This window comes from Rattus rattus, chromosome 1 (genome assembly GCF_011064425.1).
Source record: "Rattus rattus isolate New Zealand chromosome 1, Rrattus_CSIRO_v1, whole genome shotgun sequence".
Classification (NCBI taxonomy): Eukaryota; Metazoa; Chordata; class Mammalia; order Rodentia; family Muridae; genus Rattus; species Rattus rattus.
In genome coordinates, this window is record NC_046154.1 from 167481941 (window position 1) to 167509515 (window position 27575).

Genomic DNA, 27575 nt, shown 5'->3' on the forward strand with positions numbered 1-27575 from the left:
GTGTATGTGTGGTTGTATTGGGGGTGGTATGTGTGAGTACAGTACCCACAGAGGCTGAAGAAGGGCATTGGATTCGTGGAGCCGGAATTGAAGGAGGTCGGGAGCCGAGTGATACAGTCAGTCAGGTCTTCTGGGAGCAGAGCATGCTCCAGGCTTCTGAGCCCAAGGTCAGCAGCTTTCATCAAATATTCTTGTTTTCTTTCTAAGGGATTTTTCATTTTGTTTGAGACAGGGTCTCTTTATTAGCCTGGAACTTGCTGTGTAGCCTAGGCTGGCCTCGAACTCACAGATCCACCTGCCCTGCTCCTGAGTGCTGGGATTAAAGATGTGCACCTCCGCCCAGCTCACTAAAGAGTTTTTTTAAAAAAAGAAATTAGTATCAATATGTAGCCCAGTCTGGCCTCACATTTAGATTCCTGCCTCAGACTCCCAAGGGCTGGGATTGCGGGCTAAAATTTTGTGCTAATGTTTCTTCCATTTTCAGGTTGCACTTCATAGTTACTGTAATGCTTATTGAATGTTTTATTCTTTTGCTAGTTTTTTTTTTTTTTGTTTGTTTGGTTGGTTGGTTTGGTTGTTGGGGTTTTTGTTTTTTTGTTTTGTTTTTTTGTTTTGTTTTGTTTTTGAGACAGATTATCTCTGTGTAGCCCTGGCTATCTTGGAACTTGATCTAGAGATCTGCCTGCCTCTGTCTCTCAGACTTTGGGATCAAAGGTTCATGCAGCCACCACCTACCCCTGCTCTGAACGAAGAGGAGATCCCAGTCTGTGCGTCCACTCATTGCTAGCACATGAATCAGCCATTGCTCCTGATTTCAAGGCAGACATTCCTGGGGCACCATGTGTAAAGCATGGGTATCAAACCATTTTAAGTTCCTTTGCTGCTGCAGGTCGGAGGTCTGGGAAGTGACTGTTACTTTCAGGTAGTGATTTGAATACAATCACATGTGTGTCACCATCCTTTTCATTCCGAGTCACAGGCGTCCTTCTCAAGTGGAAACCAAGATCATGGTCTAGTGACTATAACTAAGACTCAGACTCATCTCTGCCATGCTTGGTAGAAAAACAACTGACTCAGGGCTGTGAGCCAGTCATGTGGGCTCCGTCAGGCTTTTCATTTAGCCCACGAGTTAAACATGTGATAGCAGGCTCATTAGAAGAGCCAGCATATAAATGACTTATGAACTTGAGTTGTTTTCCTCAGTTGAACATTTACCTATCTCTCTTTTTTTTAAATTCTTTTCTTTTTTTTTCTTTTTTAAAAGATTCATGTATTTATTTCATGTATGTGAGTGCACTGTAGCTGTCCTCAGACACACCAGAAGAGGGCATCAGATCTCATTACAGATGGTTGTGAGCCACCATGTGGTTGCTGGGAAGTGAACTCAGGACCTCTGGAAGAGCAGTCAGTGCTCTTACCTGCTGAGCCACCTCTTCAGCCCTACCTATATCCCTTGATTCTAATAAAAAAACATTATGAATGAGTCAATCCCAGGGGAACTTCAGGATATGCTGCGTTCTTTCTTCCTTCCTATCCATCCTTCCACTGAAAAGTGTATTGAATCAAGCAGGGGTTGTTTTTGTTTTTTTTGTTTGTTTGTATTTTACATATTTAGATTCTACATGCTTGACACACAAACCTAATGACTGGAATGAGAACTGACACCTCAGGGCTGTTCTCTGCCCACCACACATGAGCATGTGTCCTCTCTGCCTCATAGAAACAAGCACAAACACACACCACAGTAAAGACCATCTGGGGGGGACTCGGCTTGGAGTGACCTTGAATAAGGTGTGTGGGGATACTGAGTCATAGATGTTAACGGGAAATGCTGAAGAAATGATAGTTACTGGGGCTACAGAGAGCACCGCTTGCTCCTCCAGGAGACCGGGGTTTGATTTCCAGCACCCAGAGGGCAGCACACTGTTGTCTGTAACTTTGGTTCCAGGGGAGCCAGTACCCATTTCTGGCCTCTTCAAGCACCAGGCACATAGAGGGTACACAGTCACACCTGCAGGCAAACCCCTCAAAACATTAACAATGACCATAGTAAAATTGTAATGAGATTATAATTATTTGTCTAACCAGTATGTATTAACCCATTTATAGGAGGTACTATTCTATACCTCAGGCAAGTGGTGACCTAGAGGAATCCATTACTCTTACATAGAAGACCAGCCGTGCAGTAAGGAGGGATGGAGCACAGCTACATAGAAGTCAGCTGACCTCAACGTGCGGCCGCCCAAATGGGCAGCAGCAGCATTAGCCCAGAACTTCTTCCGGAAGAGCATTCATTCCGAGGCCACCTTAGACGCTCACAATTAGAACCTGACGGAGCGCAGCAACCTGTTCATAAGTCCTCTGTGGAGCCTCCAGCTGCTGTGCGAGGTCTACCAAGGAGTGTGCAGGGAACACCTAGAGGGGATGTTTCTGAATACTGTTGCAGTGCGGAGAGAGACAGCCTAGAGGTGCAAGAGAGAAAATAAGTGACTAGGAAGGCAGACTGCAGATGCACAGTTCCACTTCTGCCCCGGGAGCTGGCTGTCTCATGGAAGAGACACATATCTGTGGTGGTGGAGGTGATGATGGTGGTGGTAGTGGTTGTGAGTTAATTCTCTTCCAAGAGAATGGGGCTGAAGAGGGAGCGTAGATGGAGGAAGGAAACTGTGGTTAAAGGAGTATTGGCAGAAAGGATGAGCCACATCCTGCCAGTTCCTAGCTGTCCTCGGTGAGGGAGAACAACCAGGGTGTCCCGAGAACAACAGACTGAAGCCTAGACTGCTGGGGTCACACTCAGCTGTGGCACAGATGCATCCTCGTTTTCCTGACAGGGCATCTAGACCCCTGTTACCTCTCTGGTCTCCATTTCTAGCTAGGTTCATCCGATTGATTGCTTGGTCTTCCCTAGTTTCTTGGATAAGCCGGATAAGCGTATGTCTCAGGGCACATGAAAATACCTTTTCCTGGTATGTTTCCTCCTCTATCTCCCAAACTGACTCACTTCCACACTTTACACTGTTTTCTACAATGCCGTATTCTCATCACTGTGCTTGTCTATGGCTTGGAGCCATAGACCTCATGCATACTGAGAAAACACTCTACCAGTGGGCTATGTTGTTACCCCAAACTGTTTCCCAGTAAGGCCATCTCTGAATCTAAAAATAGTCCTTACATAGACGGGTTTGCTGTGTCTTCCCCTGTGACGTTTAACTGGCTTCATATTTATTTAGTTTTTGCTTAGCTAGAATACAAGTACCACATTTCTTTTGGGAGTGGGGGTGAGAGCATAACCTGGGCTGACTCAAGATCATCCTTTTTTGGGCCTCATGACTTTTGTAATCACGGGTAGGTGCTGCCAATCACTCACATCTTTCAAGCAAAAAAGTGGTGGTCACTTTGACTATTTTCCCATGAAGTAATTAATGGGAATGATGGGGAATATGAATATATATATATATATATATATATATATATATATTACAACCAGAATCCTAATCCTGTGCCCAGGCCGCAAGAACCAATGGAGCGTATATTTCCTCATTGCTGTGACCAAATACCTGACAAAGGGTAGCTTGAAGGAAGGAAAGGTTTATTTTGGCTGCTGATTCACAGTGGGAAAGGCGTGGTAGCTTGAGGCTTCGCAGGTGGGACAGGAGGAGCAGATAGTCAGACGTGAAGCAAAGGTAGGAAATCCAGCGCCCAGCCAGTTTTCTCCTTTGCTCCTCCTTACTCAGTCTGGTACCCAAGCCAATGGGGATGGCACTGCCCACATCCAGGGTGCTCCTTCCCCCAGTTAATCCTCCCCTGGAATGCCTTCCTAGGCACTCTCAAGCCTGTGGCTCCCTGTTTCCCTGGGCACCTCTGAATCTTATCAAGCTGATAATCAGAATTAAAGTATCACAAAGGTCAAACTTTGGAAGCTGGCCATAAAACAGACAAACAAAAAACCCCCATTCATTTGGAAAAGAACCACCTTAAAGGTCAACGAGCAAACAGGAAGTCTGGATCAGAGTGATGGGATTGCATGTTTGGGTTCTTTTTGTTTTGTTTGTTTGTTTTTTGTTGTTTTTTTTTTTCTGTTTGTTGGGTTTTGTTTTGTGAAGTCAGTTGAACTAAAGAAACCTTCTGGTGACACAAAACATGAACAGAAGCACTAGGGCAAGCCTGGGCCTCATTCTTATTTTGCAGATGATTTAAAAACAAGCAGGTTGGGGGTATGACACCATCCTCAGGCCTCAGGCCCAGAGCTTTTCAGCAGACACTGGTTGCTTCTTTGTTGGTTACTGTACTCAGCACCTCAGACGCTTTGGGAAGTGAAGCAGAAAAGTCCATCTCCTGCCTTCTTGGTGCTTATGTGCACAGGAAGGACGTATGTAGCTAATAGAAGAGGCGGCAGGGTAGTCATTTAACTTATTAGATGTCAAGGGCTCTGGGACAAAGGAAGAGAAGGGTTGGACTTAGAATGTCTACGGGGCATTACTTCGCTTGGGCTGTTAGTTAACTGTGTTTTGCTCTTTAAACTTCTGATTATCTTTCTGTATTTTTTATTATCTTTTAATATTTGGCTGCATTTGATTGCCAAGGACCAGCCTCTGCATAGAGAGGGTTTCTGAGAGAAGGGATGTCTGGGAGTGGCAAAGAGAATGACTCAAAGTCAGGTCGTGGACCCAAGCTGACGAGCTTCCAGTCGGCTTCTCTCTGGAGAGTTCTCTGTCTATATTCTGCTTGCTTGCTGTTCTAGGAGATCTCTCCATCTATGTCCTGCTTGCTTGTGAGTGAGTGTGTGTGTGTGTGTGTGTGTGTGTGTGTGTGTGTGTGTGTGTGTGTATCTCTTCTCCAAGCAGTTCTCTTTTTATCCTAAAATTTCTCAGGATAGCTCATCTCCTGCAGAGCACAGGTCCAGTCTTTTATTTTACATATCAATCCAGAATTTACTCCCATTCTTAAGAGACAGCAAGCATACATTTTCTTAGCCTTGCAAAAGAATTCATAGATCTGTCTGCCTTTGTTAAGCACAGAGATAAACTAGTTGGGTGGACCATTTCTACCACACCTGTGCCTAACCTTGCTCTGACCTAGGCTGGCCTTGAACTCATGAACCTGCCTTTGTATCTTTCTGACAAGCTGGCTCATAGTGTAGCTGCCTTTGTCCCTTTAGATTCATGAATCCCCTCATAATTCATATTGCATCCTTATATTTTATATAGGTGAGAAATTATATTTCAAACTCATGTACCTAGAGCTCTTTTCCACAGCCTTAAGGGCTGTCCTGAAGGTCCCAGCATTTACCATTTTTCAGAGACATTAGCCACACCTTCACCTCCTGGACTTGTGCTATCATCATGGAGTCATTAACGCTAACTGGAAGGACAGTCCACGGAGGAACGTGAAAATGTGCATTATACAAGCAAGCCTTATGCCTAAGGCAGGCATCAGCACTTGTGGAGGCTCACACCAGGGGCCCTGTCCCAGGGGCAGGAACCGTGTCACCCTGTCCCCACCAAGGCCACGACAGGCTTGGCATTTGAGCCTGCCAATCCTTTATTTGTGGAGTATGTGAGTGATAGCTTATCTACTCTAAACTGAGTTCTAAAACTAACGCCCTCTACTCCCAGAAAATCCTTATTCTCACCCTGCTTGACATTTTCTTGTAGCATTACGTATCATAGCACATATGTTAGCATTTTAACCATTTTTACAGTGTATGGTTAAAAGCAACACCAAATGCATTCACAGTGTTGCCTGACTGTCATCACCACATCCAGTTGAGAACTTTCTCCACCTCAACCAATTTTCCTGTACCCGATGATCACTCCATGCTCAACCAGAGCTCTAAGGCCTCTAAGGAGCTCCCTTTGTCTCTTAGAGTCTCCTCCATTAATCTTCATTACCATGATCGTCATCGTCACCATCCTGTTGTGTGCACAATGGTGGGGTGGCATGCCCTGGTGCATGTGTGGGGGTCAGAGGATAACTCTGTGTTCTCTACCTTTCCAGGGATCAAACTCAGTCTAAGGTTTGTGGGGCAAGCACTCTGAATTTACCAAGCCATCTTGACAGCCCTGAGAAGAATCTTTAAAAAGGAAAGATATCAACCTTTTTAAGGGTGGTTGTGAGAATCAAATGATTCTACAGAGTTTCTAACATAATGAAATTCACAGAGACATATTTGATAGACACCTCTCCCCCAGTAGTGGCTGGGGAAAGCACACAGTTCTCTCGCCCATGTATGTCATACCTCTGTGACCTTTTCACTGATTTTCTTTGATAATGTCTAAATTTAAACTCTTCCGTTGTTGTTTTTGTTTGTTTATTGTTTTTTCAAGACACGGTTTCTCCATTGTAGCCCTGGCTGTCCCGGAATTCACTCTATAGACCAGGCTGGCCTCACTGAGACTGCCTACCTCTGCCTCCCAAGTGCTGGGATCAGAGGTGTGCACCACCACCACCCAGCTTAAATTTAACCTCTTAAATATAAGTTCTGTTAGAATCCTTCCCCCAAATGTTGTGGAAAGCCTGCAGTTAAACTGGAGGACTTGTGGGTCTGCCCTAGGCTCTGTCTGCCCATGCCAATCGATGTGGTTTACACCTGGGTGAATGGCACGGACCTCGAACTGCTAAAGGAACTACAGCAGGTCCGGGAGCACATGGAGGAGGAGCAGAAAGCCATGCGGTGAGTCACTTTAAGAAGAAGCCCACGAAAAATGGCCAAGGGCACACGGAGGTGTAAGGTCAGAGACAGGCAGGGTGACCACTCCAAGCTGGGTAACCTTCTCTTGCCTGGAAGATTTGCTAAGTAAGAGCTTCCCCACTCAGTTTCTTTATAAACATCACCAGTACACTCCAGTGGCAGGTCATTTGCGCCATACACTGCAGTGACTTCTCTGTCCCGGGGAATAAGACAATGCCACTGCATAAAATAACCAGCAGCCCCAATCCATAAGTAAAACACGGTTATTGATAGCATTTCATCCCTTTCTGCTCAGCAGCTGTGGAATTAGTTCTCAGCCTGTGTCCCCCTGCTTGTTTTCAGTGCCCGAAGCATTGTGGCACTTCCCGTTGGCATATCAGTTCTAGTGAGGTCACCAAGAAAGACGGTTGTAGTCGCCTCCGTCCACAGTTGGGGCCTGCACACGAGCTGATGCACGCGTAACAAGCCGTTTTTGCTCTTCACTAGGGAAATCCTCGGGAAGAACACAACCGAACCAACGAAGAAGAGGTGAGCATGTTGGTTTTTCTCTCAGGAATCAAGCTCTGGAGGATCTGACGCGACAGGATTATCGCCCGTGGGCACAGGCTGTTTTATGTTTAAGCAGCTGCTCGAACACAGCCCCTCCCCTGCCATTTTGACACCCCATTAAGTGCGTTCATTAGAGAGAATTGGCAGTGCTCTACTCCATGGCTGACTGGGCACTCGCGGGGTTTGTGTTTTGGTCGGCCGAGTCCGGCTTGGTTTTGGCAAGGCCAGAGTACTCATTTATCTGTCCCGATGCATTGTTCTCTGGGCCTCTTTAGACTGATTACACCCCGTGTTTTACTGTCAAATGTATACCCGTCATCTATTTGTACACTTATAATCCCTTCTTATCTGCGGAGGCTGTCAAGCTGTATACATTTAAGGACCTGGAAGGGGATTTAGCCGAGTGGCAAGAACCAGATACATCTATCCCTTTTGCTCAATGCATTGATTTCAATCACGCCTGGCTCTGACCAGCCTCTGCTCACAAGCAGTAGCGTTTTTCTCGCTTCCTTCCCACTTTGCTTTCAAAGGCGCCTGTTTGTGAGGTGCTTGTGACCCCCATTCTTCAACAGTCCTTGGCTTGTTTACCTTTATTTTTTGGAGACACGGTCTCATAGAGCTCAGGCTGGCCCTCACACTGTAGCTGCTAATAGCCTTGAACTCCTGACCCTCCTGCCTCTTCAAGTGCTGGCTGGGTTCACAGGAGTGTGCAGCTGCACTCAGCTCACAACTGCCAGTCACAGTTTGTGACCTAAGGTCTCCTGCTCTTTAATTCCTATGTTGACGCATTATTCTCCTGCTTCATACCTCTCAAAATGTCGGGCAGGCATGTTCTAAGTATATGTATTTGTGTTGTAAGTATATAATGTGTGTGTATATATATATCTCCACATTCTGTCCCTAAAGAACTACGAGGCCACAGATATTTGAGAGGGACAGATTCACAGTGCTTAGATTGACCCTGAGTTGTCATTTTTGAGCCAACGAGGTGACGGTTGCTGTCTTTTGCATTCCTATTACTAGCTAAGGAGGTTGGACAGTTTTACACAGCACTGTGCTAGTTGTGATTCCCACTCCATGAACTTTCTAGCCATGCTGTGTGCTTCTATACACGTGATTTTTAAAGGAGAGTCTCCGATGCAGATAGAAAAATCTCCCAATGTTTGAGCCTCGTTATAGTTGCTGCTATTCGTGTCAGCGTAGTGCCCAGTGTAGTCCATATTGTTCTAGTTGGGGTGGGTAGAGTGTGTCCATGCCGTATCCAGTAACATATCATATCCAGAATCTCTTTCCTCATATCCTGACAAGAGCCTTCAGTGGGCTACAAATATATTTTTTAATAGTAATAATGAAGTACTTAATTTCGTATGGATTTTTGAGTTAGTAAATTTTGACAAACTTACTTAGTTTGCCTCTTTTTTTGTGTGTGTGACATGATTTCACTATGTGTTCCAAAGTGGCCTAGAATTTATAACTGGTCCTCTTGTCTTGTCCTTCAAGTAGGAGACATCACACCTGACTGGTACTCATAATTAATAGAAGTTTGAAAACGGGATCTGAAATGTCTCTTGTTATTTTTACTCCATACTTTCCAACAAAACCTTTTTACATTCTTGAGATTAACGAATTTAGTAAGGTATGACTTTATATAGGCTATGGGGTTCAAACCCGCCTCATTCAGGAGTCGCCAGAGGCTTTCCCTTGTCTGAAGTGTGGTTTGCCTCTGCAGTGAGAAGCAGCTGGAGTGTCTGCTGACGCACTGCATTAAGGTGCCCATGCTTGTTCTGGACCCTCCGCTGCCAGCCAACTGCACCCTGAAGGACCTGCCAGCTCTTTATCCATCATTTCACGCTGCCAGCGACATGTTCAACGTCGCAAAACCCAAAAATCCATCTACTAATGTCTCGGTTGTCGTTTTTGACACTACGAAGGATGGTAAGATTTTTTCCCTATTTTTTAAGGGAATATATTTATTGTTTTATGTGTATGAGTGTTTTGTCTGCACGTATGCCTGGAAGACAGATGAGGGTGTGGGGTCCCCCTGGAACTGGAGCCATAGAGAGTTGTGGTCTGCCGTGCGGGTTTTAGAAACTGAACCCTCGTCTGCGATTGTGTGCCATTTGGAATTCTGGGGACTCTTTAGAGGGTCCCAAGAGGTGAGGGGAGGGAGTGCTGTTGGATAGTTGCTATGGTTGAAGAAGAAGAAGAAAAAGAATCGATTCAGGAATACCGTTCTCTCCCACCTAGTGTTGGGGTCTAAAGGGTGGGGTGAGGGTGGAGAAGGGTGGAGGAAGGGAGAACCTACGAAGTAGTAAAGGGACATGGCTGCTGCTGAGTCAGGGGAGGCAGAGATGGGCCTGGAGAATTGGGGCTGGGGAGAACATGGCAGCCACATGGAAGCCAGAGCGCGATGGCAGATCACTGGGGGAGCTCCAGGACAGCCAGGGCTGCACGGAGAAACCCTGTCTCACACAGACAACAGACAGACAAAGCCCTGTCAGCTTTGTCTGCCCATTTCACAGACACTTCCCCTTTCTTTTCAAACCTTTGGTGTGGGGTTCCTGGAGACAAGAACCACAGCCAGTCTCTCAGGCACTCTTGCAGGTTGACTGTGACTGTGATTCCTATTCTGCAGTCAGAATGGCTCAGGTCATGCCTTCCTCTGCTGGGTATTCAGCCTGCGTGTCTCTTAGATGACACTTTACATGGATGTTATGTTACACATACCAGACCTGTTAGAATTCTCCAACTTCCCAGGATATATCTTACGCCCTCCATATCTGTGGAGACAGTTACCTGATAAATGTATTCGAAAGTTAGGGTCACTCCTAATGGCCAGTGTTGCTGCTTTTAGGGGTGGGGTTGCTGCTGCTGCTGCTGGTGGTCTTTGGAGATTGGCCACTGCTGTATGGCCCTGGCTGGTCTAGCATTCACTGTGTGGAAGCTGGTATTGAACTCGTGACAGCCCTCTTGCATCAGCTTCGTGAGTGTTGAGGTTGCAAGAGTGAACACCACTCCTGTCTGTTTTGACACTTCCTTCACTTGAGTGTTCTCAGGGCCTTGTGCACACTAAGCAGACGCTCTCTGCTCGGCTGCAGCCCCGGCCCAGCTCTGTTTGTGTGGTGTGCTTAGGCTCTTGTCCAGGGCTGCTGTCCATCTCCCCAGACTGCAGTTTGCAGGACCTGCCTCATTTGTCCCTGGAGATCCGAATCAGAGCCCCCACCCTGAGCTTCCTGTCTTCACCCATCCTGGGTGTCAGCAGCGCCTTTCCTGGGTCCTTTGTACACTTTTCTCCATACTTCTGCAGTTGAGTGCCCACCAGCCCCAACACTGCTCCACGTCACCTGATGAATCTAAGACTTTCACTGCGGGAAAGCCATTTTTTAAAGGGATGTGGGCCATGGGGCGGCTGCTTGCTCTCTACTATAAATACCCTGCCTGGTGAGGCCCCCTTCTCTACTGCGGCTTCTCTTACTTGCTAGTAATGACGTTCGTTCCCAGAGGTTTTACTGTAGTCAGATAATGCCTTTCTCTTCTCACCTAGGTTTGCTCTTAGATCTGTGATTTTTCTATTCATCTCCCCATCACTTCTTCCTTGCAGTCCAGCCTGTTTCTCTATTTTCACAGAGCACTCCATGTTTCTGTGGCCTGTGTAAATCACCTTGCAATACAGAATTTAATGTGTAGTTATACACGGCTCTCTAGGGTGCCTCCTTTGTTGAATGTGATGATTTTACCTTCCTAACTACTTTCTTCAACTGATATGTTATTATGCTATGTTATTAGCTCCCAGGATGCTCTGTAGAGCGCTCTGCTATACAGAGCATATATGTATGCATGTATGTATGTTAAACCTATGCTTGCTTCTTGCATTGTCTGTTGCAGTTGAAGACGCCCATGCTGGACTGTTTAAAGGAAGCAGCAAGCAGACAGTGTGGAGAGCCTACTTGGTAGGTCGTTTGAACTCTAGCTGTTCTTTTGCATTGGACTAAAATACAAGTATGAGTAATAAAGACCTTGGGTCTTGCTGTGTAGTCCCAGCGGGCCTTGAACTTGCAATCTTCCCGCCTCCACCTTGGGAATGCCGGGATTGCAGTCCTGCGCCACCATGCTTTGCTCCTCGAGGACCTTTTCTCTGTCACCAGCCTTCTGGTGCTAATGAGAGTCCAGCTATGGTGATAGCTTTCATTCAAGCTCAGAGAGCACAGTAGAAGCAAGCGCACCAGCTTCCTGCTGTAAGTTTTCACCCGCTTCATGGTATGGAAGGTAAATCGAATCTTTTCTTTTTGGTCTAGACAACAGACAAAGAAGTCCCAGGCTTAGTGCTGATGCAAGACCTGGCGTTCCTGAGTGGATTCCCACCAACATTCAAGGAGACGAGTCAGCTGAAGACAAAACTGCCAGAAAATCTTTCTTCTAAAATAAAACTGGTAAGAGCAGAAAAAGAGACACCACTGTGGCACGTCACGTTTCATGTATGACCCTTCTGTCATGACCCACTTTGCATTTATTCAGAGTTTGGCCAACAGTTATAAAACGAAGGCAAAGAGTATTAACTCTGTCCTCTCACAGTATGCTGTCAGAAAGGTAGATCTGCGCAGAAGGTCCCCAGTGCTTGCTTTGTTTTTTGAGGCTAGATCTCAGCCAGGTTGGTAATAAACTTGCGGCAATCCTCCTGCCTCAGCATCTCGAGTGCTGCTATTACAGATTTGCACTTTCAAACTGAACTCTGAAATTACTATTTTTATAATTTATCACTCACCTTTTTCTTGCTATGTGTCCGTGTCTGTGTGTGTGTGTGTGTGTGTGTGTGTGTGTGTGTCTGTGTGTCTGTGTGTGTGTATGTGTGTGTTGGAGAAAGTCATAAAAGTAGTTAGAACTCTAACATGCATATCTATGACAGCTTTTATTCATAAAGGGGTTATAATTCAGATATTTATAATGTTTGATAATATGAAACTCCGATTAATAGCAGATCCAGGCATCAATGTATTTAAGATATAAGTGTATTTCTTATCCATGAGCCCTGAGCATTCTTTTTCTGAGAATCGACTTTGGTTGGCTGGTGACTGGCCTTTTCCTGGACAGTTCTTGTTTCCTGGATCACCCGCCTGGTAGATCCAGGACAGTCAGGCTGTGGGTGTGATTTCTTGCTGACCTATGTCCTGCTGTCGTAGCCCATTCCAGGGGGTGAAGGAGGACACCTCTTCTCTTAGAGAAGCAGGAGTGCAGCCCTTGCCTCTGGAATGGTTCAATCTGGCTCTCTCATGTTTTCACTATTTAACAAAATCGTGAGGAGATGGAGAAGGCGGGGGCAGCAGGAAGGACGGAGGTCTTTCTTGGCTCTTGGGTTAGTCACTCCAACCCAGAGTTCCCTGTAACTTTTTCCTCCTTCACTGGCTTTTACGGTTAAGATGCTTTGTATTGTGTCTGAGAAAACCATGTGTGAATTACATCGTTTTCTCATTTCCTGTCTCCCCAGAGCTTGCTAGTGTTGTTCCCATAGCTTGTTTCTCCCTCCCTCCTCTCTCCTTCCTCCTCCTCCTCCTCTCTTGTTCATCTTCATTTTTGTTTGCGGCGGATCTCACTCTGTAGTCCTGACTGGCCTGCAACTTGCTATGTAGACTAGGCTGTCCTCAAGTTTGTAACCTTCCCGTCTCTGCTTCTTATCAGCGCTCAGGAACGTGCCACCATTCCCGGCTGCCCCTCGTAGCCTTTCTTCATCTGACTTTGAGACAATTCCAGAAGTATAGTCGTCGGCATGCAGTACTTGTATGGACCGGAATAGCACGAAGCTGTAATCGGGTCGTATTTGTGGTTACCCTGCAGTTACCCTAAAATAGATAGCACGTTTCCTCCTTCCCCTGAGGTACTCTCAGTACCGATTTGAGATGAAACCATAGATAGATTAGCTTTTGTTTCAGTCAAACTTTGCTTGGCTTTTTAGTTGCTAGTCTCAGAATTACAGACAAACTACATTTTCATTACCAGCTCACCGCCCTTATGGGAGGAATGACTTTCTTCATTCTATTTCTGTAAGACCACATTCATCGAAATGTTAAAGGCAGTTAGGAAATTATTCTGCCCCTCCATCTTAAACCTGTGTGGATATTTCACATCCTGCTGTGCTGAACCGCTCGTGTGCTGACATTTCACATGCCTGCTGGTGACCGGTGTGTACTGACGTGTATAACAGTTCCCGATGCTCTACAAGCTATCTGGTGTGTGCGGCTGGATGTGAGCTGTAGCGGTGACTTGAGTTGCCAAAGAAATTGAGAACCAGGAAGGACAGATGAGGCGGCATTTGAGGTCAGTTTTTCAAATCTGCGTACGTTACAGGACAGTTCAGGCGATACTTGTCCCTAAAAATGTGTGCATACATGTGTACGGGCATGGGTGTGTGGGGAGAGGTTGATGCCAGGTGTCTTGGTTATCCCCCTCACCCCCACCGGGATTCTTTTTGAGCCAGCCTCTCATTTAGTCTTTGGCATTACCAGTTGGCCAGACCAGCGAGCTCTAGGGACTCTGTCTGTTTCCCTTCTCCTGAGCAAGCGCTCGGCTTGCAGGCATGCGCAGATGGTAGGCGGGTTCTGGGGATCAGAACTCAGGTCCTTATCATTCCACGCAGCCGTTTCCCAGCCCCCAACTCTTCCATTCTTCCCGCCGGTTCGGCCTTCTGGTTCCATTATGCCCCTTCTGAGAATGGTGGTTCCTAACGTGGTTCTTGTTGTAAAAATATAGAAAATAAAAGGGTATCTTTTATCCCCACTCGGTGCCCCAAGGTATCTGCTAGACATCTGGTCTGAATCAGCAAAGCGTCTCACCCGCTCTGTTCCATCCCGTATCACACTGCCTAGGGCCTCTCTCTCTGAGCCTGGCAGCGATCTCTCTACCTATCTAGTTCCCAAGGCAGGCTTCCATGCCAGAAACTCACATCCCAACCTGGTGGTGTCCCAGACCAGCCCCCGCACACTCTCTTAAATCTGCACATGAAAGAGCACACAACACAATAACCTCTGATCCAATTGATAAGATATAATTGCCCACCTAAACATACAAAGCCCTGTACACATCCATCCCTTAAGAACATTCATAACAACCTGTTCAGCTTCCGTGTTCTCTCTGCTGTGGCTCCCCTCTGTCTCCTGTCTCTCCATTCCCATGTGTCTCCTCCTCTTCCTTCAAACTTCTCTCCCACCCATCCTTCCTTCTCGTCCAATGACAGGCCTCCTTCTATCCTGTACCTGCCCTCACCTGCATTTTACAAATTAAATGGGGAGAAGGTTCTGGTGAAGTCACCTGAGTCCTGAGTACATGACGAGGCAGCTATCCTTGGGGAGGTGGAATTAGCATCAAAATACAGATAATTCCAGGGCAAACCTCAACAGGTTCTCAGCCCATCTAGATGGTTTCTGTCAAATACCTCCAGCATGGCAGGGAGAATGTGAGGGAGAACAGAGGGCATTAAAACATTTACTTGGAACGCGGACATTTCCAAATAGCAGTATAACGTGCCCAAGAACGCCTGGGCTTTAGTCACATTAGGACAGGCTTTGCAGCTTGGCTGGGTCCTCATCAGAGCCACTGTTCTAGGGCTGAAAGGAGAGCTCTGAGAACAGCTCGGACAAAGGGCTGGGAGCTCAGAAGTAGACGATGTGTCTGGGGAGTTCCTAGAAGCAGGCTGCCCCAGGTCTCTCTCCTTACGGGTGGGGCAGGGAGGGCTGTGACAGGAAAAAGACAATCTGGTGTGTTTCTAAGGCACACACCTTAGAGCAGAGACTGGCATAGTAGACGTTAGGGCTAGAACCAGTTCAGTCCTGCGAACTCTTCCTATTCAGGACCTCTGGCCTTGGGAGGCCAGTGGTGGGACTAGTTCCTGAAGCCTCCTGTGTTGACGGGAAGGAAGGCTCGGAGAGCTGGACGTTTACAGTGCAGACGGGAGTGACCGTGTCAGCCGCACTGAACTGCGGTGGGAGAAACAAGTTCGGTTAGTGTGGCATTTGAGGCATGTGCCACGCATGAGAGGGACAACCACGCTCCACTGAGGGTCAGGACCTGGACAGCGCCATCGCGTCACACGCCTGTGCTCTTCCAGGAGGACTTTGCTGAGGCCTGTGATCCAGGAGTCAGACAGGGAGGCTCCGGACACGTCCAGCAGACACCACAGGCTGCCTCTTAGAACACTGCTCTGTCCACCTCCGCACCTCCACACAAGGGCTGAGCATTCTTCCTGAAGAATGCTTACAGGATGCAGGCCTTGCACCAGAAGGGAAGGCCTGTCAGTTCCCTGCTGATCCGCTCCCTGGAAGCTGATGTATGCGTAGGCCTTCGCCTTCATGTCCTGTCCTGTTAAAGGAAAGTGTGCTTTTGTAGCTCTGAGGGGAAGACCGGGATGAGAGAGTCAGTATCGCTGAGGTAATGGGTGGGAATCCCTACAAGCCTTGTGACCGCCATCATCCTGTGCGACTAACAACCCCCTGTCAGGTTTTCCGTTCAGATCCTTCTGTGGTTTTAGATGTCTTTCATCCATGGTGGGGCTTTTCCACTGACTTTTGGTTTGGTTGTGTTCTGTTCCTTAACCTGTGAGGAACAGTCAGATGTCGTCCCAGAACTCGAATGGAAATGCTCACACTAAGCGTAATTCAGCGATGGTGATTGCTGTGTGGGTATGCAGGTGTCCGTGCCCTGCCCTTGAGAGTTAGAATCGCGTTTGGAAGGACAGGACCCACGTACAGAGTATTCGGGGAGTGCGTGGATAACTGATGGACTGCCACAGAGTTGTCCTCTCATTTGGAGAGAAGTGTGCCCCAGAGGCTCCGGTGTTTGAATACCCGAGTCCCAGCTGGTGGCACTGTTTTGAGTGGTTGTGGAACCTTTGGGAGATGGGTCCTCACTGGATGAAGTGGGTCACTAGGGAGCTTATAAGCCGGTCCTGCTTCCTGGTCTGCTGAGGTGTGTCTTGTTCCCGCCATCCTTCTTGTTGTACTGTGAGGGAGAGCTCCTTCAAATAGTGAGCCAAGGTATATGCTTCCTCCCTTGTCTCAGTCAGGGACTGTGGCACAGTGACACACACACACACACACACACACACACACACACACAGCCAGTGTGGAAATAGGGAAGGTCCGTGTGTTTAGAGACACGGGGGAGTCTTGAGACCATGTGTACTGGTTCCCTGAAGGCTGGATAAGCCTAGTGATCAGGTAGGAAGGGTAGGTACCGTTGCATAGCAACTCACCTCTAGCCCGCCCTCGGAATTCTGTCCAGGACCTGTTTAAAGTCACCAAAAATTGTGCTGCCAGTTAAACACCTCTAATCTGAAAATCTAAAACCTAAGATGCTCCAAAATCCGAATATTCTAAGTGCCAGCATGACACAAGTGTCAAATGGTATGTATCCTCATATGAAACTGTGTTTCGTGTACAGAGTTATTTAAAATATGTTAAATTATCTCCAGGCTGTGTGTACAAGGTAAGCATGAAACACAAATTTCCTATTTAGGCTTGGGTTTCGTCCCCCAAATAGTTCATCACACATATGTAAATATGTGGAAATCCTCTTTTTTGAGACAGGGTAGCCCTAACTACCCTAGAACTCGATCTATAGACCAGGTTAAGCCTCAAACGCAAGATCTTTCTGCCTCCTGAATGCAGGGATGAAGGGTGTGCTTGATCCTGCCAGTCCTGAAACAAAATAAACACAGTGTCATAGTGGAGCCTGCCTTTACTTCCGTCACTCAGGAGACAGAGGCAGGGGCATCTCAAGGCCTCCAGAGCAAGTTCCAGCCCAAGCCAAAACTACACAGTAAGACCCTGTCTCAAAAAACAGAACAAAACAAAGGCAAGTCAACACTAAAGCCCCTCTAGGCCCAAGCATTCTTTTCTTTCCAACATAATATTTTTACTGATTATCTGGGAATTTCTCATAATGCCCCCAAGCTCACACTTCCCAGTCCTCCCAGGTCTGCCCCACCCCACTGTTGTGACCTACCCTGGCCCCCGTACCCCCTTTCCCCCACACCCCAGATAAAATCAACCAAGTCCAATGTCTGTTGCCCACACACTCCCTGGAGCATGGTCAGGCTCCCAGTGGCCAATCCCTTAAAGAAAACGGAGTCGTCCCCCCTCAACCCCAAGCCATCCCTGTGCAAAGCCACACTTGAGCATCCCTGCCACAGTTGTTAGAGTTCTCTTCAGTGGCCTCCTGTCTAGGCTCTCACTTTTTGGGGGAGTAGAGGATTTTAGGGGGTAGGGTGGGAGTTGTCACAGAAGCCTTCTGTGTCTTCTCTCTCTCAAATGTGAGTCTTTCAGCATCAGTATGTCTACAGAGCAGGTTCTAGGCCAGCTAGGGCTACATAGTGAGATGTCTCAAAAAAAGAGGAGTTCCAAATACTTACATATGTGTGGCAAACTATTTGGGGGGTGAAACTCAAGCCTAAGTATGAAATTCTTTTCTTTTTTCCTACCCTAGTTCAGGGTTCCTCCGGCTGTCCTGGAATCACTCTGTAGACGGAGCTGGCCTCAGACTCAGCTCCATCTGCCTCTGCCTCTGCCTCTGCCTCGTGCTGGGATTAAAGGCGTGTGCGACCATTGTCCGGTCTCACTCAGTTGAGATTTTCTTTTTTTCTTTCTTTCTTTCTTTCTTTTTTTTTTTTTTTTTTTTTTTAGTCTAAGTGCTAAAAATTCTTTCTGGAAATAGTGCAGATGGTAGAAACATGTCTGAGGGTATTTCAGAAATCTCTGAAGCTAAGAATGTACCTCAGTAGATTGGATGCCCGCATAGCTTCCCAGAGGTCGAGTCCCTAGCATTGCCCAGAACAGATGGCTGCAGAGAGCCCTGCAGACCCAGCCCTACAGAGATGGCGGCCACACAATCAGGAGCGCCAGCCGAGAACTCCACCCTTCATCAGAAACCACAGCTACTCCACCTTCCCAGAAAGCAACATGGCATTTACTACCAAAAATCCAGGATCAAGGTACATCTCAGATCCTTTCCCAGCAAAAGATGCTTCTAGTACAAGTAATGAAGGAGTTGCAGGATAGGGCTGCCACCTAGTGGACAGCAGAGGCTACGCGTGTTACCCCGCCTCTTACAGGGGCGAAAGTCTCATGCTTTGAAAGAATGTTTTAAAGCTCCTTACTTTTTATCTCTCTTCCACCTATTGCGTGGTTACCATGTGAGGACTCTTTCTGATCTTTGATGCTGTAGTTAGAAGCCAGCACTAGGTAATTTCTAGTATGAACTGAGGAGATGGCTCGGAAGGTAAAGGGGCTGTTGGGTTCTGAGTGGAAGCCAAGAAAACTTACTCCAGAGACAGAAGCTTAAAAATGAAAGCTTTGTTTTCTGTGAGCTCAGGAAGGCGGCCGGTTGAGGATCCATGAAGGGAGATAGTACAACGTCTTCATAGAATGGGAACACAAGGAAGTTAACGTTGGTGACTGGGCCTTTTCCTGGTTTCAGGGTCCTTGGGTCAGCTTTTGCAGTCAGGTCCCCTCCTGGTCTCCGTGCAGAATTTAGAGTGAAAGGGGAACAAAGGAGGGGCAAGCTGCACGCAGTCAACTCCGTGTGGCAGGCAGCCCAGTGATGACGTGTGCACCTCAGACTAGATAGCGCGATGGCAGCCACTCTCCCCACCCCCTCCCCGTGATCCTTTTAACACACAGTCCTGAAACACCTGAGAGGCAGGACAGGAGCTGGGTCCCGGGTCTCGGGACATGGACTCAGTTTTAACCCTGCCAGCAAGGTGGAACTTGTTTCTAAGATGGCTGAACTCAGGATACTGTCTCCAAATTCAGTCCTAGTGAGCCACATGCTGGAAGGGGAGGTCAGACTCCTGCAAGTGGTCCTCTTGACTTCCAACCTTCCCGTGTCGTACACGCCCCCCCAATACAGAAATAAAATAAATTTTTAAAAATTATTTTAAAGTATATTTTTAAAAAGTTGCTAATTAAAGAATAATTTTCTCGACGAAATTCTTACCAAATAAAAGGCCAATGCAAATTATAAAATTAGATGTCATTTTTTATACGGAATGCTGTGGACTTGGGGCTCCCCTATTGAGAGTCTCAGATTGCCGTAAGACTCTGAAGCATTCTTTTCTGTTTAAATGAATGGTGCTGGGTTGGGAGCGGAGACTCACAGATGGGAGTCAGTCACTCTTCCTGAACTGTATCCTGACACCAGGTTTTTTTTTTTTTTTCTTTTATCATTAACACAGCAGCAACAACAACAAACCTTTCTACTTAAAAGAAAAGATTGTGTTTTGTTTCCCTTGTCTGAATGGAGCTGCTTAGCCTCCCGGGGACCGCTAACTCCTCTGTGGTGGTTTGGGACTCCGTGGGAGCTGTGACGTGGACAATTCACACAGGACTTGCTGAACGCCTGCCTCCTGTTTTGCTCTCCGTTCTCTTGCTCTGACGCTGGCTGGTGGGCCTCAGTCTCCTTCCTATGGTGACCAGAGCTGAGAAGAGAGCGCTGCTTTGTTTGGATTCAGAAAGTCCAGGTTCTGATTTATGGGGCTCAGCTCAGCAAGCAACAGGGCCGGCAGTCCTGGATGACCCCAGCCAGCCTGCCTGCCTCTGTCGATCTCCAAGTATCCCCAGTCCAGCCTTCCACTGGGGTACAAGGCTTAGCCGGCTTAGCCGTCACCCGTCACAGGCCAGCTCCCTATGGCAGCACGAGCCACCAGGGCTCAGAGCAGTGCAGAACTGAATTTACACATCAACCCTGGTACAGTAATTGCCCAAGGCAGTGTCTGGTGCCCATTACGTGCCCAGTCAGTGGGAGAAATTGTACTGAAAATGCTGTAATTACCAAGTCAGAGTGTAACACAGACTTGTAATCTGCCTCAGAAGGCTGGGGTAGGAGGATGGCCAATTCAAGGCCTCTCCAGGCACCTCAGCGAGATCCTGTCTCAAAATACAAAGTAAAGAGGGGGTGGCGTGAGGAGAGGGTGTAGCTTAGTGGCATTTCTATGAGGCTTCAAGATTACTTCCAAGGTAAAAACAACTTTGATAGGCGACATTAGTAGGCAGATATTTTCCCATTAAGTTTAAAATTAAATTATAGCAAGACAGTACTGTTTATTCTAGAATCATGGTTCAACTCACTCTAGGGGGAGCTTAGAAGTGTGGCGGGAACCAGTGAGTTGGAAGGAAGGGGCACAGAATCTTGCAGGGCGAGGTGGGACAGACCGTTTCCCATTCACACAGAGGCAGGAATGACAGCCGTGATCACCAACCTCTGGAGATCCCGATGTGGGCCAGGACAGTCAAGGTAAAGGGACACAGTCAGAAGACAGTGTGCACACTGCTGGTGCTTAAGAGTTGACGGAGTACGCCTGGGCGATGGCAGGTGGATCTCTGAGTTCTAGAGTTCAAGTCCAGCCTGGTCTACAAACAGGTAGTGTGGATGCTTAGAGTGGAGAAGCCAATACCACTGTTCACATTGTTCCCTCTTAGGCTTCTGACGGCCAAAGCTTAGCCCACAGAGGTATTTTCCTCCGGAAGTGCTTCAGACAGTCAGGCCTGCAGTGTTCCAGGAGTGAGGCAGAAAGCTGCTGAGACGCCTACACAGAGTACGGAGTCACCTAATCCAGCAGGGTTACATAGTAGGTTTCCCCCAGTGTGGTCATAGCCCCGAGACACAGTCTCTCCACATAGCCCTGGCTGTCCCGGAACCTACTATATAGACCAAGCTGGCCTTGAACTCAGATCTGCCTGACTCCGCCTGCCTTCTGAGTCCTGCCACCACCTCTGCTGTTTGTTTGTTTGTTTGTTTGTTTGTTTGTTTGTTTAAATGAAGAGCAATAGACACCATTTAAGCCAGCTCTGAAGAATTAGATGGGTTTCATAAGAGTCAACCTCTCAGGAGGTCTGGTGTCTCTCGTGGGCACTCTGGTGTGGCTGCATCTTTCAAACAGCGCCCGAGGTGTCCTGTTCACACTGACCTCCACGTCTTCCTGTTGCATTCATCTGGGTAACACTTGGGGTCTGTGACGCTGTCTTTACATTTCACGATTCAACGTTTAAAAACTGGGCCTGATGACTCACCTGCAATCTCAGCACTTGGGAGGCTGAGGCAGAATGATTGCCAGGAGGTCAGCCTAGACCTCAAAACTCTTTCAAAAATAACTAAGTAAATCGATGACTAAAGAAAGAACTAAGTGTAAACCTGCGTTTATCCGTGAGGCCCACGTGCCGTGTGTTTCTCTGTCACCTCTCAGTTGCAGCTGTACTCGGAGGCCAGCGTCGCTCTTCTGAAACTGAATAACCCCAAAGGTTTCCCCGAGCTGAACAAGCAGACCAAGAAGAACATGACCATCAGCGGGAAGGAACTGACCATCAGCCCTGCCTATCTGCTGTGGGACCTGAGCGCCATCAGCCAGGTAAGGAGCGTAGACTCCTACAGCCCAGGTCAAGAACTCAGAACGTCTGCCACTGTCAGAATAGCTCAGCCAGCCAGGGACTTCTCCAAACCTCCATGCTCTGCCACTGGTTTGCTACTTATTGAGAAGAACAAGGCCAAAGAGATGGCTCCGCTGAAAAGAGCACTTGCTGCTCTCCCAGAGACCCAAACTGGCCTTCAGCACCCACACTGGATGGCTCCTAACCTCCTCTGACTCTGGTTTCCAAGGAATCATTCGTCTTGGGCCTCCGAGGGCACCGGCGTACACATGGACTCACGGTCACTCACACACAGGTGTACGAGGGCACCGGCGTACACATGGACTCACGGTCACTCACGCACAGGTGTACGAGGGCACCGGCGTACACATGGACTCACGGTCACTCACGCACAGGTGTACGAGGGCACCGGCGTACACATGGACTCACGGTCACTCACGCACAGGTGTACGAGGGCACCGGCGTACACATGGACTCACGGTCACTCACACACAGGTGTACGAGGGCACCGGCGTACACACAGACTCACGGTCACTCACACACAGGTGTAAACAGTAAAATAAAGCTTTGGACAGGCCAGGATAGCGCAGGCCTTTAATCCCAGCACTCTAGAGGCAGAGGCAGGCGAACATCTGTTCGAGACCAGCCTGGTCTACAGAGCACATTCCAGGACAGCTCTCCAGGGCTACACAGAGAAGAATAAAAAAGGGGAAAAAAGAAAGAAAGACGTTAACTCCCAACAGTCTGGCCTGCAGCCCGATCTCCCGGAGGCACTCTTCTTCTCAGTTGAGGTCCGGCCTGCAGCCCGATCTCCCGGAGGCATTCTTCTTCTCAGTTGAGGTCCGGCCTGCAGCCCGATCTCTCCCGGAGGCATTCTTCTTCTCAGTTGAGGTCCGGCCTGCAGCCCGATCTCCCGGAGGCATTCTTCTTCTCAGTTGAGGTCCGGCCTGCAGCCCGATCTCCCGGAGGCACTCTTCTTCTCAGTTGAGGTCCGGCCTGCAGCCCGATCTCCCGGAGGCATTCTTCTTCTCAGTTGAGGTCCGGCCTGCAGCCCGATCTCCCGAGGCATTCTTCTTCTCAGTTGAGGTCCCTCCTCTCGGATGACACCAGCGTAGAACTTAGCCCCCTTAGAGCAGAGTAGGCCCCCGATCGGGATGAGCTGGGGTTTAGAGCAGACGCTTCATGTGTCAAATATCTCTCCCCTCTCCCAGTCCAAGCAGGATGAAGATGTGTCTGCCAGCCGCTTCGAGGATAACGAAGAGCTGAGGTACTCACTGAGATCTATCGAGAGACATGCGCCATGGGTACGGAATATTTTCATTGTCACCAACGGGCAGATTCCATCGTGGCTGAACCTTGACAACCCTCGAGTGACCATCGTGACCCACCAGGTGGGTGACTTCGCACGTACTGCAGGGCCGTGGTTTCCTGTCCGTGCTTTCAGTGGGACAGTGACCTCATAATTTCACGGCACTTGCTCCCCTTCTCCACCACCATGTCTACCTGTTTGAATTACCAGTCTCCGCTTTTCCCTCTTTCCCAATGCCCGCCCTAATCAAAGCAGCTCACGTCGCCCTCTGTGTGTGTTTTCTGTTAAAAGGACATTTTCCAAAACCTGAGCCACTTGCCTACCTTCAGCTCCCCTGCCATTGAAAGCCACATCCACCGCATCGAGGGGCTGTCCCAGAAGTTCATTTATCTAAATGACGATGTCATGTTTGGTAAGGACGTTTGGCCCGATGACTTTTACAGCCACTCCAAAGGTCAAAAGGTAAGAGATGGGTGGGCACCTAGCTAGACAGTCGCTGGCAGAGGAGCAAATCCGTGTCCATTTCTTTATTCAAGTATTAACAAGCGGGCATTTAAGGCTTCCAAGTCAGCGGTCAGGCTGTAAAAGGACGACATTGAGAGATTGCTTTCCTGCAGCCTAGAATAAACAGAATCTGTCTCGAATAACTGGAATTCCCTTTTTTTTTTTTTTTTCCTCCTTGACCCTTTGTATTTTCTACTACAACAAACCCACTTTACAACAAAAAAATGCAGCTAGAGTGCCAACAAAATGACCAACATAGAAAGTTAGCTTAACATTAGTGCTTAAAGGGAGGCGGTGGTACACTCCTTTAATCCCAGCACCCAGCAGGCAGAGGTTGGCAGATCTGTGAGTTCCAGGCCAGCTTGGTCTACAAAGTGAGTTCCAGGATAGTCAGGACCACTTAGAAATCTTGTCTCAAAAAACAAAACAAAACAAACAAATAAACTACACACACACACACACACACACACACACGCATGCATGCACGCACACATATATACTAGAAGTGCGAATGGGTGAGGTTTCACACAAGTGGTCTGTCTGACTCCAGCTATGTTGGGGATGGTGGGGAGGAGCTGAAGGTTTAAATCAGGTGGAACGGGTTGACCTCCTGTCCGAATTGAACTGGATTTTTCCCCCATGGGACCAACCCCAAGAACTCATACATGCCACAGAGCCAAACTCTTAGCTATTGGCAGGCTCCAGTTTCAGTTTAGATTTTAAAAGCAAATTCTGAATAAGTGTCATGCGCAAAGGAGCAATGAGTTTGAGGGAGAGTGTGTGTTTATCCTTAGTGCATTTAATTTATAAAGTAACCATGCCCCACACAACCCATTGTGGGAGCTCTGAATCTTACAGTAATTTGTCTAAACATAGCCTTAGCGTGGGGATAAAGTCTCCCAGCATCATCTTCTCTTTCCCTCAGCCTTGAGTCCCCTCATGTGTAAATGCACACAGGAGTTACTAGTAAGTGTCACAGCTAAAAAGTGACTGTGACATCACTTATGTAAGTCTGGCCTTGATATCTTATGTTAAAGCAGAGCATAAGAGTATTAAAACTAACCCATGGCCGAGTCCTCGTTCCTGAAGCAGTTGGGAAAGAATAACCGTAAGCGTCTTGAATAACATCAGCCGTGAGGAGTCTAACGGCCCAGCAGGCCTCGGCCAGCCTAAGGCAGTGCGGAGGACCAGCAGCCTGTCTTTGGGAGACCAATTTTTCTTAAGGCTACTTTACAGTTAAATTTTAATTCAAGAATAAAAAGTGTCCGATTTATTAGTTCCTCTTCGGTTTTGTCACAGGTTTATCTGACATGGCCGGTGCCGAATTGTGCAGAGGGCTGCCCAGGCTCCTGGATCAAAGACGGCTACTGTGATAAGGCCTGTAATAACTCAGCCTGTGACTGGGACGGCGGAGACTGCTCTGGTGAGGCCGTGCTAAGTGGACCTGTTCATCTTCTCATCCTTGATCCTAGGAATGTGTGCTGTTGACACTGTAGAATCCAGAGATCCCTGGTCCTTGTCGCCATGTGGCCCAGTTGACTCGTGGGGTCCATTATTGAGGCCCTTCTCTGGTGTAGGCCCTGTCCTTGGAAATAGCTTTTGTTATTACCTAAAGCATTGAGAATACTCTTAATTATGTAAATGCAGGGGTCATTCTCACTGGTTCTGCAGGAGGCCATGGCAGTAGCTTGCAGTGGGGAACTGCAGCAGGCTATGAAATGATCCGAGTTACAGAATAGTCCTTATCTACTTATCACTTTACCCCTCCTCCACCTCCCCCACCCCACCCCCACTCCCACCTCCCCCACACCCACAAACTGCTCTTGGACTTGATGTCGGCACTTTTTAAAATACGTCCACTTAATAGCTTTCAGTTCACAAAGCACTAAATTCTAGAGCATTGTTTATTACCCATTTGAATTTTTAGGGCCCTGAGAAAGAAGTGTGCATAGATGCTGTCATCCCAGGCGGTCTAGAAGAAGAACAAACGGGCTTGTTGGTGTGTTGAACATTAGAGGAAGTAAAATGTCAAAGCTGCCTCTGTTCTCCGTCAGGGGCACTTATGTAAAATAGAAACACAGCACAGAGCAGGCCTGGAACTGTTAACATGTGACAACACTAAGCCTGTGAGGGGACACCAGCTTTGCTGTGTTGTCTTAGCCGACACTGCCTGTATTCTACCAGTCGATACTTCCTTCTGGGGCTTCCTGAAGACATGGGCAGTCTCCTGTTGAAGACCAGGGATGAGACTTTGTAGCTGCAGTTCATGTATCGATCAGTCTAGCAAACGCGGTGGGCCGTCCTCCTTCACGCTGGAAGCCCTCCAAAGACTCTCCCTCCTCCTCCCTCTGCAGGTAATAGTGCAGGGAGTCGCTATGTCGCCGGAGGTGGGGGTACCGGCAATATTGGAGTCGGGCAGCGCTGGCAGTTTGGTGGAGGAATAAACACTGTCTCTTACTGTAACCAAGGATGTGCAAACTCCTGGCTGGCCGATAAGTTCTGTGACCAGGCCTGCAACGTCCTGTCCTGCGGGTTTGATGCTGGCGACTGTGGACAAGGTATGTTTGCTGCAGTGAAAACATTAGGGACAGATGGCCAAACCCACAAATGGAGGAACGCCCGATGGTTGTCACTCTTTAATTCTTCTCAAATGGGGGAAAAAAAATTGGAAACGAGTCATTGATGTTTACTGATAAAAGTCACAGGGTTAACGCTCCATGTAAATTGCTGGGGTCATTCCAAATGGTAGCATGAGCCACCCAAACCTTATATTAAAATTTGTGAGCCTTTTAAGATAAATTTAAAGTCACCCTTAGAAAGTAAGAACTTGACCCCAGAGAATTAAGGCCAGGGAGTAAAAAGATGCCTAATTAAGAAGAAACCATGTTTATGTTCTTTCCTCTAGATCATTTTCATGAATTGTATAAAGTAACACTTCTCCCAAACCAGACTCACTATGTTGTCCCCAAAGGTGAATACCTGTCTTATTTCAGCTTTGCAAACATAGCCAAAAGAGGAGTTGAGGGGACCTACAGTGACAACCCCATCATCCGTCACGCGTCTATTGCAAACAAGTGGAAAACCATACACCTCATAATGCACAGTGGGATGAACGCAACCACGATCTATTTTAACCTCACCCTTCAAAACTCACACGATGAAGAGTTCAAAATCCAGATAGCAGTAGAGGTGGACACGAGGGAGGTGCCTAAACCGAACTCCACAACCCAGAAGACCTATGACAATTTGGTTAGCCCAGTGACACCTCTTCCTCAGGCCGACGTCCCTTTCGAAGATGTTCCCAAAGAGAAACGCTTCCCCAGGGTCAGGAGACCTGATGTAAACACAACAGGGAAAGTCCAGGAGGAGGTGAAAATCCCCCGGGTGAATATTTCCCTCCTTCCCAAGGAGGCCCAGGTGAGGCTGAGCAACCTGGATTCGCAACTGGAAGGTGGAGACATCACTCTGAAAGGATACAACTTGTCCAAGTCAGCCCTGCTGAGGTCTTTCCTGAGGAATTCACGAGATGCTAAAGGAAAACCCCAAGCTGGGACCGATGAGACAAAAGACAACCTGGAGGTCCCACAGGAGGACCCCTCCCACCAACGTCCACGTGGCTTTGCTGCCGCACGCAGATCAGAGAGGTGGACGACCCCAGCGACTGTGAATGGCCGTGACCACGGCTTGAATCCACCCCCGACCCAACCTGTGCCCAAAGAGAACCTCTCACCACTGCTCATTCCCCCAGAAGGCCACGTGCCAAAGGAAGGGGACAGACACAGAGCGGAGGGCAATGCCGATAGCCACGTAGCTGTGAATGAGCTGGTGCCTGGCAGGAGGCTGCAGCAGCTCACACCCAGTTACCCAGGCTTTTTGCCCTGGGAGAAAAACAAGTATTTCCAAGACCTTCTTGATGTAAGTTCGACCTAGCCTTATTCTTTGTCATCCCTGGGACATAAATAACTTTCTAAGTGGTAGCATGATACTGACTGCCATTTATCTAGCATTCTCCGGAGACCACAACTGAAGTAAGTGCTTTTTCTTGAGCGATTTCATTGAATTTCCCCCCCAGTATCCCTAATAATAGAAAGGCCACATAAAACAGGAATAAGGATTT

The 27575-nt window shown here is 47.9% G+C and overlaps 1 protein-coding gene across 1 annotated transcript in view; it reads left to right on the forward strand.

Annotated features, from left to right (window-relative positions):
* Positions 1-27575, forward strand: part of Gnptab (N-acetylglucosamine-1-phosphate transferase subunits alpha and beta) — a 67097-nt gene that overhangs the window by 24874 nt on the left and 14648 nt on the right. The window contains exons 3-13 of the mRNA XM_032910929.1: positions 6554-6673; positions 7178-7219; positions 8970-9175; positions 11126-11190; positions 11536-11670; positions 21465-21626; positions 22857-23036; positions 23246-23416; positions 24758-24881; positions 25813-26016; positions 26364-27373. Coding sequence (XP_032766820.1) covers positions 6554-6673; positions 7178-7219; positions 8970-9175; positions 11126-11190; positions 11536-11670; positions 21465-21626; positions 22857-23036; positions 23246-23416; positions 24758-24881; positions 25813-26016; positions 26364-27373 — 2419 coding nt within the window. The remainder of the gene's footprint in view (positions 1-6553; positions 6674-7177; positions 7220-8969; positions 9176-11125; positions 11191-11535; positions 11671-21464; positions 21627-22856; positions 23037-23245; positions 23417-24757; positions 24882-25812; positions 26017-26363; positions 27374-27575) is intronic.